This window comes from Scomber japonicus, chromosome 4 (assembly GCF_027409825.1).
Source record: "Scomber japonicus isolate fScoJap1 chromosome 4, fScoJap1.pri, whole genome shotgun sequence".
In the NCBI taxonomy this organism is placed as follows: domain Eukaryota; kingdom Metazoa; phylum Chordata; class Actinopteri; order Scombriformes; family Scombridae; genus Scomber; species Scomber japonicus.
This window is the reverse complement of record NC_070581.1, coordinates 14,493,814-14,505,189: the sequence shown is the minus strand read 5'-3', so window position 1 is coordinate 14,505,189 and position 11,376 is coordinate 14,493,814. Positions and strand designations below refer to the sequence as shown.

The window sequence follows — 11,376 nt, the reverse complement described above, 5'->3', positions numbered from 1 at the left end:
GTGATTCTATAGTAAAGCCGAGGGTTAATGACACGTTTTTGCTATGATGTGTAAAGATGTAATACATTCATAGGGCCATCAGTTTATTAATAATTCCGTTTGCTCATACTGTACTAATATTAACTTAAACCTAATGATTAAAACTAGCTGAACAAAAAGAACTGTTGTTTTAAAATGACAATACGATGTATAAATGTTAAATAAATGGTAAATGACTGCACAATAGGGTTTTTATCCAAAGGCTTTATATTCACCTATTCACACTCAGCAAACCTACAAAGCAAAAGTAAACTTGACCCCATAATTATTTCCACTGGGGCCGTTTAAGCTCTTCTCATTCTCTTAATTTGCCACGGGACAGCACATGTTTTAATGTACGTTCAGGTCAAAATACATTAGAATTTATTTCACGGTAATCAAACGTCCTATCCCATTTATAATGTCTCTGTTGTTTTACAGAACGTACGCTAGTCAATTGGTGGTGTGGTTACCATGACAACAGGTGTTGCCAAACACCGCTAAGAAGTGTTGTAGGTTTCTTGTTAACTCTGCAGGCTGTTGCTAACTAGTGTTACACAAAAATATATAGTTACAGTTACAACTATAATTCCATTGTGTGGTCACCCATGTCAAAATATAAGGTAAGTAGAAAGCACGATGTTTCAGTGTTGTCTAAAGGTTTTCGATTTAAATAAGCACTGATAAGAGTACCAGTAGATATAAGTCTACTACGCTATTATGTGTATTTACTTTTTATTTATTGATCTCTTCCAACTATTTGAAATAACTGTCATGTAACAATAAAGAAATACACGAGAAGCATAAAATGGACCTATATTGAATAGCAGTCTAAGCTAGTAATTAGCAATGAGGAGTTATTTTATGTGGAGCTTGTAGCACTGAAGTGTTAGCGAACTTTGCACTTGTATTTGAGTTTAAATCTGGGTTTGCTTTCTTAATCTTTGCAGACATCTGGATACAAAGGTGCATATGACTATGGAAAAAGTGAGGAGCGGTGAGTGGTGTTTTTAAATTGTTTTTAAGTGCTTTTAAGATTGTGTAAGTACTCCTTACATTGACTATGTTCCAATGTATCCTCAGGGAAGGAAAGACTTGTGTGCATTACAAATGTGGCCTACTCAACACCATACAGGATGTCCTGCGGCAAAGACCAGGCTGGCTTGAAGTCAAAGAGTGAGTAGGATTGTGTGTGGTCATAGTCACATCAGCTTCTCAGTTTTATTTGTGGTTTGCATGTGGTATCTGTTTGGTTTTTTTCTCACAGTGATGGAGAATGGGACTTCAACTGGTGTGATGTGGGCTGGCTAAGGGAGAATTTTGATCATTCCTACATGGAGGAACATGTAAGGATAAACCACTTCCGCAACCATTATGAGGTAAGGCGGCATTCGTCTAGCGTGCTATGAACTGTAGATTTTGTCTTAAGCACATCGTTCACTTCAAAAGTATTTTTTCTGTGTTTCTATGTTCTATGTTTCAGCTCACTCGCAAAAACCTCATGGTGAAAAACCTTAAAAGATACCGGAAGAATCTTGAGAGAGATGTAGGCCGCCTGGAGGCATCCAAATGTGATTTTTTCCCCTGCACCTTTGCACTGCCCAGCGAGTATCATCTTTTTGTAGAAGAATTTAAAAGAAGCCCTGGCAGCACCTGGATCATGAAGCCAGTAAGCCAAAGTTGACCACAGATGTAAAACAGTGTAATAATGTGACTTCATAAAGTGAGCAGACTGTTATGTTTTTAAACTTTGGTTAGTCTTTCAGTGTCCCCAACAAACTGCATTTGAATTATGTAAATGTACTGGTATGTTTATATAGGTAGCAAAATCTCAAGGGAAAGGCATCTTCCTGTTCAGGAAACTAAAAGACATCATGGATTGGAAGAAGGTAATGTGTACTGATATCATCAATAGGTTGTTGTAAATTAAGTTACTAATAACAATGAATAAGGAGAAACACAGACAAACTACTTACACACTCACATATTCAGATTGATAATATTGTGCTTACACAGGATGGCACCCGCTCAGAGGAGCAAAAGGATGCAGCTCAAGTGGAAAGCTATGTGGCCCAGCGCTATATAGAGAACCCTTACCTAATTAATGGTAATGTAACAACACAGTTATTGTAAATCCCATTTTAAAAAAATAATGGGAATTAGCATACAGAAATGTTACGATCCTTGTTTCAGCACTTTATATGCCTTTTCTCCCCACAGGCAGGAAATTTGATCTGAGGGTCTATGTCCTAGTCACATCTGTATGTTATAAACTTTAAAAAAGGCAATTCTTATACAAAGTGTAAATTTTGCACCATCTATTAATCAGTGTGCGTGCATGTGTTTCAGTATGTTCCCTTGACAGCATGGCTGTATCGAGATGGCTTTGCCCGCTTCTCAAGCACCCGCTTCTCCCTTAGCAGTATTGATGACAAGTGTATCTTTTTTTGGCATTGTGGAATTTGAATGGTGATATGTTTATGTAATTGTCTGGTGCTTAGTATGTGTGTCAGTCATTCCCTTAACAAGTTGAGCCTTTGCCTAACGAAATATTCAAGCAAAGTCAGTTTTAAATAGGCTGGTGTGACCTAGTTTCTCAGGCTGTTTTTCTAACTGTGTCGCTATGTAAGGCGTGATTACATCATTAAAGTGCCCAAATTCTTCCTTAGTGACTTTTTTCAGATATGCACCTCACCAATGTGGCTGTTCAAAAAACAGCACCCGACTATGATCCCGAAAAGGTGTGCAATTCAAAAACTACAAAGGATAGGTAATATGTCATGTTATATTTATGTCAACGTTACTGAAATGTATCCACTTAGACCAATTATTTGTACTTTTTATCCATATCTACATAGGGATGTAAATGGCAGATACAGCAGCTTCGAAGGTACCTAACAGCAAAGCATGGTAGAGAGACAGTAGAAACCCTATTTAAAGAGATGGATAACATCTTTGTCCGCAGCCTACAGAGTGTACAAAAAGTCATTATAAATGACAAACACTGCTTTGAACTCTATGGATATGACATTCTATTGGATCAGAACCTCAAACCGTAAGTGCTCCAATTGTACACACACATTGTACACATATCAACACAGTGCATCTTCACCCACACATATTCACTGTCAAACATCAAGCACTAAGTAAGACATGCATGCCCAGAAAAGCAGGCAAACAGACAAGTGAACATGGCTGACCACTTGCCTTCCTGGATGCTTTAAAACAAAGCAGTAAATCTCTGTGTTCAGCTCCACAAATAACCATAGTCTGAATAACTCCATAAATCTGCACTGCATACCTGAAAAATTGTCAGGTATGCAATCATTTTTAGTCTTTTTTTTTTAGTATTTCAAATATAGGAAAATAAAAAAAGTAACATAACGTAAAAACAAAAAAATAATGACAGTTAAATGAAATAAATAACAAACATATACAATAGCTCTAAACATTCTGATAAACACAAATTCAATATGATTTTTAAAAAAGTGTAGGAAGAAGTATACACTTATTATTCCTACCCCTTTCTATTCATCCATAAATTCAATGTATAAACAACTATCCCGATTCTATGTACAAGTATCCAAACTGCTTGCTGTTCATCGAGGATTGGTCAGATATTGCCTCAAAAGGCTAAATAAATGTCCTCCGTCTCTTGCAGGTGGTTAATTGAGGTGAATGCCTCCCCATCACACACACCCAGTAGTCAAGAGGATTATGAGATGAAGTGCAGACTGCTGGAAGACACTTTGAATGTTGTCGACATGGAGGGAAGGTAAAAGGTTAAAGGTTTTTTTTCAGAGACAGATTGTAATTTTTTTGTTCTTAAACATTTTAGAGTAGAATCTTTTGAGCCTGGGTTATGACATATTTGAAAGTGAAGAACATGGGTGGTAAGAAACATCTTCAAAAAACAACAGCAACAACATACAACTTGCAGGGTGAATGCAGTATAACAGGGTGGATGCTGGAGCTGTGTTCAAGTTGACTATGGTTTGTCTCATTAGGTTGACTGGCAAGGAGAAAAGGGTGGGTGGCTATGATCTTATGTGGAAGGATGGGCCTGTTTATCGAGAGGACGTCAACCTAGAAACATTTGGCAGTTCATGTTTCACTGCAAACACACACTTAGGTAACCAATATTTGCTACTACTGCAAACTTTTTGAGTAGAATTTGAAAAAAAAAGTTTTGCGAGTAATCCACTCATGCATGCAGATAAAATGTCTAAATACTGCATATATGTATGTTCTTTGTTGCAGGGTGTGTGAATGACAGAGAAAAGCAGCTTCGCCAGCTACTAAAACCATTTCCAGGTCAGAGGAGGATTTAATCATAATCATTTTGATGTCCTGCCACTGTAGTACTTGGTATGGAAGACTGTCATCATGGTGGCATCTGTGTGTCTGGGACTAGACCAGCTCAGGTGAACACAAATAAGAGAAAAATGTTAGAAATACTTCATATAAAATGACTTCTCTGTGATCTGATTCTAAGCACCAAAGTTAAAATCTTAATATGCAAAATTAAAGTATAAACCACATTTTCTAACTACAATAAACCTTGTAATACTTAAAAATACAGTTCAAATACATATGCTACTATGATTTTATTTTCTTATGATTGCAGTAATTAGCATTTAATGACCAAATATGCATAATTGTTTGTACAGCAGTGTGTTTAGCAGTGTGTATTCAGTAATAAAGACAGTTGTGAAGTTTGCATTATTTTTCATGTGTTCCAAAGAATGGCAAACAGACCAACGCCTTTTGAGTGCAAAACATTTATTTCTATGCCTTACAAATACTTGCATTCAACATTGAGAAAATACATACAACAATCTTTCTGCGTGCTTGTCAACATAATGTACATTTATAATAACATTACCTCTCCTGGACGCTTATCTATGGCTTTGATACTTTACATGAATATTAAGTAAAGAGGTGCAATCTGAATGCATATCACGTCATTTACATTGATGAAGTGTTCCCATGAATCAAATGCACATGGTAGATCACAGGAGACAGATAAGACACTAATGTAAACACAGTGTTTTAGACTTCAAGTATGTAGTGGAATATGGAGATGATATGTATAATATTACCCATGTTACAGCCTAACAGCTTTTTATGTGTTGAATTTCTACTGGATCACAGGACTGACCAATGGTACAGCACAGTAGACATAAGCTTACATTCAGCTCTTTTACTACATTTTTCTTTTTGTGCATGAAAATGTAAACATAATAATGACAATGATAGATACGAGTCAACCACAACACTTTTCATAAATATAACTATGGTATATAAAATCTGGAAAAATATGCATTTACATTCGTAGCAAACATTACACTGTCTTCAATGATAGAAAGAGCTCAGCTCTATGCAAAATACAATATATTATCATAGACTACAATTCAAGCTGTTCAAACATGAAAAGCCCTTGTAACCAAAAATCTAAAACCATTGCACTAGAAACAAAATACATAACTGCAGTATACCGCCATTTATTGCGCCTCCTTTTCAGCCAAAGATGCTATAACTGAACATATTGTTTTAAAAAATTAGGCACAAAAGAAAAGATGAAAAGCAACATCAAGTAAAGTAAGAGCATTGAGAACAAATACATTCCAACATTAAAAACTTCACTAGGAATGGTTATGGTCATATTGGATGACTAAAATGTTGTGATCCATGTCAAACTACACTATGTATTACTGATACTGAAAGGTATTGTAGATGCCTATTTTAATATTAGTAGCATACTGAGAGATGACTGTGCAGTGCAACAGGCTTCAGTTAACATAAAAGCTATGTTTATTGAATCCAAGTGTTCACAGTCAAACATTATTGTATATATTTACTGTACATTTTGAATGAGATATAGTGTATAATTCTGCTCTATTGTCATACTACACTTTGAAGTCATTGTTGTTATATCTCTATTCTAGCTGCTCAACCTGTTGGTGTTTTGACCTTTTGAAGGATGCAGACTGCTGACTGATTTAGACTGCTGCACAATAATTATAACATGTTAGTATTACACAGAAAGCAAGCATAGGTTTAAGCTCCTATACCAAGCAACCAGTAAAGCACTAAAGGCCTATAGGGGTTACTTTGCAACAAAGTGCACATTTTTTGTTTTGCCATTCTGCTTACTACCAAGCGGTGCTTTGGAGAGAGACTGCGGCTCTTTAACTCCTCTTTTCATGACAGTTTTAGGGACCTGACCTCCTGCCTCTGTCCTCTGCCACTCCTTCTCTACTCTCTTTGAGGTGATGACCTCTTTCTTACTAGCAGCAAAAACACGTTTCTCTGCACCAGCTGCTTTAACGCCACTGGGCTCCTTTTTCACATCAGTCTCAGAGTTGGCTCTGATGCGGCTTTTCCTCACCTGACCTCTGCTGTTTGGGTTTGTTCCAAATTCCTGGGGTTGCTTACGGGCATTGCCCACAGCCTGCATCTGCCTGAAATGACTCCTCCCTGCTGAGGGGCTAACTGGGGTCTGGGCTCCTCCGCCACCTCCACCACCTCCACCTTGTCCTCCTGGGCTCCTACCTTCGGTGGAGTTTGCTCGGGTCTCACTGCTGCTTCTTTTCGCTGGCGCCCCAGGTCGGGCTCTGCGCTCAAGCAGAGGGCTGAGCCGTGAGTGACGCTGGTAGGCATATGCAGAGCAGCTTCCATTGCAGAGTGGGTAACGAATGTGACAGTGGGGGCAAACTGGAAACCGGGAGGGCTGGTGCTGGGCAGAGGCAGAGGCAGGTGATGGCGGATTGTTGACAGGTGCAAACGGAAAGGCCCGCTGTGTGTGCCGCAGCCCTTTGGGGGAGTTGAGTCGGGATGGTGGCGCTGTGTGAGGCCTGGGTGGGTGAGCAGTAGTGGCAGAGGGGAAGCCCTGTGGCCTTGGACGGCTCCCAGGTGGGCGGCTGCTCTCAGCTTGCACGGTTTGGATTTGGAGCCACTCCAGCTGCAGAAGCCTCTCCAGGTACTTCTCTAAAGGCCCTACAGGTTTGGGCCGAGGGGCACCGCGGCCCTCTGTGTGAAGAAACACCGCCAGCTGCCTCAGGCTCCAGCTGTTGAACGGAGGAGGCAGAAAGTCTGGGTAACTGTAGGTAGGCTTCTCACTCTCTTCTTCATCACCCAGATTCCCACGGGGTCCTGGGAAGTCTGGGAGAAAGTCATCAGTGTTGATGACCTCAGCCCGGAGGTTGAGGTGAGGAGGGGTGCAGGGGGTACAGGGGGAAGGCAGCACAGGCAGCCTCTCAGAGTCTGACAGATCACTGGCACTGTCAGTGTCCTCATCCTTGTGGTTGTAGTGCTGGGGTAGTGTCTCTGGAGTGGGGATAGGGGAGTGTGTTAGAGGGTGTGTTGGCATGTGTCGCAGCCCTGATATTGGGGAGAGGGGTAGGGAGAGGTCTCGCCGATTTTTCCCCATCCCCCCGCGATTCGGCTGTAGCTCATTGCTGCATTGTGACATTCGTTGATTTTCCTCTTTCCTTTGAGCAGATGAGTGTTTTCGGAGTTGAGGTCTTAAATCTCCCTCTTCTTCTGGGCTGTGGAGAGACAGACGAGTTTAAGTAAAAGCTGCAGGGGATTTAGGGATTTACAGTACCCAAAGCAAAGCATTTCAGTAAGAATGCAAACCCTGCTCCACACATACCTGGAGGGTTTGCTTTTATTCCATTTAGTGCCAGACTTGACCCTTGCACCTTTTGGCTGTGCACCCTGAAAAACACAATGAAACTTGTGTTATGGAATAATACTGAAACACCATCTCCCCCTCCTCTCAAAATGACGTACTGTTGAAACATTATCTTTCTTTTATTTAATAGGAGGCACTTTACTCACCCTCTGCACTGTTGCCGCTGTGTCCTTATCCTGACCTGGTCCTGGAAGTCCGTTTTTCAATTGGCCCGCAGCTTTCTTCATCTTGTTACCTTTCTTTGAACTGTGGAAACATGATAATGTAAGGCTCGCCTCGAACCTGTGTCTGAAGCAAAACATGACGACATGACTTTTAGCTGAAATATGTCAATGTATAATGAGGCCTACCTGGTTGCTGGTCCACTATTTTCTGTATTTTTTACCCGAATCTTCTCTTTGGAAACGACGCGTTTCAGTGTCGTGGATGCCGTGCGTTCCTGCATGATGGGCCCCATGTTGCAGGTCGACAGAGAGGAGATTCTTTTGAATCCAGCAAAATGAAATGACCCTATAGCTAAAGAACCCAGCCAACATCTCGGATCTGATAATCTATTCTGAAAATGAGGCTAAAAACACCCATTTTCTCAAAAGTGCTGCAATGCATCATGCGCTGATGTCGACAGTCAGTTCTCCTCTGCAATGTTAAACACGTCCTTCTGTGTTGTGGTCGGTTCGCGTCGCTGCGGAATAACAATACACGAATTAATTTAATGAAGTGGTGACAGCAGACGTGCGTATCTACTGACTGTCATCCTCCTCGCCATTCAAAATGCAAGACGGTCAAGCAGCGCATACGCTTTGTTTGGTTTGACGTCCCTGCAGGTTTGTTTACTTGCTGCTAACTGACTCGCCGCTTGCGTCGGTGCTGAGCATCACAGGTGCATCACGGGACTTGAAGTTCTGGCGTATCAGTCAGTCTTTCACACTGAATATTGAAACCGTCTTCAATGAATGTGTATAGCTGTGGATAAACAATGGCGAATATATGTGTGGAAACGCCGAGCACTGATTTTGAAGCAATTAACCAGAAACAATGCACATATACAGTTCATATAAAGTTACTCAATCTCCCATGCAGCGTCGGTGACTTTGTGGTCTGTTTGTAGGTTCCTAGTAACTGCGCGCATATTAGCAGATCGCCATCGCCATGCTTCAGACATGTTGGAGAGCTACGAAGACGGTCAGCACTTATAAATCAGGTGTTGTGACTGCGACCAATAGCGGAGACTCTGTGACGCACGGAAACGCGCAGCTTTATCATACTTTAAATGGACGATCAAGGTGTCAGGCTGCATTCAGCAGCTTAGATTTAAATAACTCTACATTTTTATTGGGTGAGGTAATGTCAATGTCTCATTTTATCGAAGAATTTTAAAGATATTTTAGTAATGCTGTAACTATCAGAGAGGGGCAGAGGAGTATGCAGTCTGGCACGTACTGCTAGAGTATACGCCCACTATCTCTTTCCTGTTGTGACTGTTAATGTATTATCACGTGCAACAACAAAATAGTTGATCTTAACAATATAACCGCAAAAGATTACTCATTTTCGTGTAAAAGATGGGCAATGATGTTACAGCTGGGTCAGTATGCTTTTGATGAGAGTGCATTTTGAAGATGACATGTTACATAATGCTAATAACCTGTGTTTCAATGTTTCTTTACAGGTGAGCTGGACACCAGTTCTCACAGAAGATGGATCAAGGGTGGTTTATTGGACGTGAGAGGATCTCCTCTTCAAACTCTGAACAGCAGATGTCTAGCTCTTGCAGCAGTTTCCCAAGACCCTGCAGGACTATCAACTTGACTGAGATGCTGCAAGCTAACAAACCTAATGTAGAAAAGAAGCCGGTACCAATCCGCCCCCCAAGCTCCAGAGTTTCTGTGCCAAGAGATCAAGGGCTCCGCCGCAGTCTCTCCTGTGAACCTACACCTAAACCCATAATCCGAGAAAGGTCTCACTCTCTGCCTCCCACCACAGTAAAGAAGAAGCAATGCAGACATGTTGGTGTAAGGTTTGTTGACTCTTTGGGGCTTGACCTGGAAGATATCAAGCATTTCAAAGCTGGAGATGATCCATTTGTACCACATCATGTTACCTTTAGATTGTTGATGGCTGCGGAGTTGGCAGATGGAAGGCATTTGGAGATATCCTTGCCATACTTGAAGCCAGTTTTTGCCCAACAACCTGGCGACCAACCAGGGTTCCTGCAGCATCTCCATCAGCAAAAAGTGTGTTTGGAGAGAGTCTTGTGTTTTGAATTGGGTATCATTGGAATCACCCAGGTCCTCAATTTGGACTTTGAGAAAGATATCACAGTTCGCTATTCATTTACAGAGTGGAAGAGCTGCACAGAAACAAAGGCCTCATGGGTTTCCACCATCACCAAGAACTGGGAAGGAGAAGGGGGCCAAATCAGTTATGATACATTTCGTTTCCACCTGCCCGTTCCTCCATTCTTGCAGCCAGGAGCAGTGTTAGAGTTTGCTATCCAATACAAAGTCAATGGGGCTGAATACTGGGACAACAATGATGGAAAGAATTATAAGTTGGTTTGCCATAACTATAAGCTCAATGTGCCCAAAGAGTGTGAGGAAAGCATGGTGCACTTCATTTAGGATGCTTACTAAAGGCAGAAAAAACTGTTTAGAGCACTTTATGACTGTAGCCAGCAAGATGTAGTTAAAATATTTAACTAAACTGTAACTGTAGGATTTATTTGAATCAAGTTAGACTCAGGCTTAACAGCTAACTCTGGACAAACAAACACTAGTGCACTTATATTTGATGCCAGCATTATTGCCACTGTTTATTTTTGTAAAAATGCACAATTTTGTTTGATTTTCATAAAATTGCACTTTAATATGGAATAATCCAGTGAAAATGACAACCACTGAGCATTGCATAATTACAGTGAAACTGAAAAATTAATGCACTTTAGTTCACTGTTTCCTCCAGCTGGGAATTTGACATACAAAATAATTGTGTGCAATCCAAGACTTTGGTCTGCTGGAGTACTTGGCTCTGTGTTCAGTTTATTCTGGTAAAATGTTGTCAAACCAAATGTCTAAACCATGCAATAGATACAATTGTATTTTAATAAATCAGAAATTGATACACTGCTTATTTACAATAAAACACAATTACACATATCAGTTTGTATTCTTGTGAAATAATGTTTTTATTGAAAGCAGAAGCTCCTCTGCCCTAGATATCTACCACTTACACTAGACCTCTTTTCTGGCCTCTCTGAAAACCATATTGTATTTATAGCGACAATATATTCTGAAACACAGTATCTGTCGATATTTAAGGTAAATAAATAAAATCGATTTATTGTAATCACAACATGTAGCTCCCATGGACAAGAGCTCCAAGTGCCCATGAACCTTATAGGACATGTAGTAGTTATTATTTATCTTAGTAAAAGATGACTACTACAATCCAGGACAGCTGTATAAACCAACTCAGCTTTAAATATTGTACGAAACGAGACGTGTTCAACTTTTCAGAAAGACTGCTGAATGAATCACTTTGTGAGAAACCTCAATGGGTTTGACAGACATATGCATATATTGTCTGATTTCACAAACAGGATCGGACGTTAGGGACCTGTGTTGCGCATGCGCGACTAATTTAAATAATTCGCGCCCTCT

General features: G+C 40.4%; 3 protein-coding genes across 3 annotated transcripts; 2 read left to right on the top strand and 1 right to left on the bottom strand.

The window, feature by feature from the left end:
• The first annotated feature begins 626 nt into the window (after nucleotides 1-626).
• ttll9 (tubulin tyrosine ligase-like family, member 9) lies at nucleotides 627-4,349 on the top strand. The gene is made up of 14 exons (XM_053317863.1): nucleotides 627-641; nucleotides 969-1,015; nucleotides 1,102-1,194; nucleotides 1,286-1,397; nucleotides 1,502-1,687; nucleotides 1,839-1,907; nucleotides 2,035-2,125; nucleotides 2,239-2,279; nucleotides 2,368-2,455; nucleotides 2,701-2,759; nucleotides 2,877-3,073; nucleotides 3,680-3,793; nucleotides 4,026-4,150; nucleotides 4,279-4,349. Exons 1-14 carry the CDS (start codon nucleotides 627-629, stop codon nucleotides 4,347-4,349), a joined length of 1,308 nt encoding a protein of 435 aa, XP_053173838.1.
• A 440-nt stretch (nucleotides 4,350-4,789) lies between these two features.
• fam217ba (family with sequence similarity 217 member Ba) lies at nucleotides 4,790-8,506 on the bottom strand. The gene is made up of 4 exons (XM_053317777.1): nucleotides 8,068-8,506; nucleotides 7,864-7,963; nucleotides 7,676-7,740; nucleotides 4,790-7,568 (listed from the first exon to the last, which is right to left on the bottom strand). Exons 1-4 carry the CDS (start codon nucleotides 8,172-8,174, stop codon nucleotides 6,128-6,130), a joined length of 1,713 nt encoding a protein of 570 aa, XP_053173752.1. The 5' UTR covers nucleotides 8,175-8,506; the 3' UTR covers nucleotides 4,790-6,127.
• Nucleotides 8,507-8,990: 484 nt separating this feature from the next.
• ppp1r3da (protein phosphatase 1, regulatory subunit 3Da) lies at nucleotides 8,991-10,603 on the top strand. The gene is made up of 2 exons (XM_053317855.1): nucleotides 8,991-9,058; nucleotides 9,392-10,603. Exon 2 carries the CDS (start codon nucleotides 9,415-9,417, stop codon nucleotides 10,336-10,338), a length of 924 nt encoding a protein of 307 aa, XP_053173830.1. The 5' UTR covers nucleotides 8,991-9,058; nucleotides 9,392-9,414; the 3' UTR covers nucleotides 10,339-10,603.
• The last annotated feature ends 773 nt before the right edge of the window (nucleotides 10,604-11,376 follow it).

Bases quoted from the DNA above. Each gene is read 5' to 3' on its own strand.
- ttll9 (XM_053317863.1), top strand. The intron at 3,794-4,025 runs GTAAAAGGTTAA...TTGTCTCATTAG, and splicing joins GTTGTCGACATGGAGGGAAG to GTTGACTGGCAAGGAGAAAA. The intron at 4,151-4,278 runs GTAACCAATATT...TCTTTGTTGCAG, and splicing joins CACTGCAAACACACACTTAG to GGTGTGTGAATGACAGAGAA.
- fam217ba (XM_053317777.1), bottom strand. From the start codon at position 8,174: ATGGGGCCCATCATGCAGGAACGCACGGCATCCACGACACTGAAACGC. The intron at 7,964-8,067 runs GTAGGCCTCATT...ATGTTTCCACAG, and splicing joins AATAGTGGACCAGCAACCAG to TTCAAAGAAAGGTAACAAGA. The intron at 7,741-7,863 runs GTGAGTAAAGTG...TGTGTTTTTCAG, and splicing joins CAGCGGCAACAGTGCAGAGG to GGTGCACAGCCAAAAGGTGC.
- ppp1r3da (XM_053317855.1), top strand. From the start codon at position 9,415: ATGGATCAAGGGTGGTTTATTGGACGTGAGAGGATCTCCTCTTCAAAC.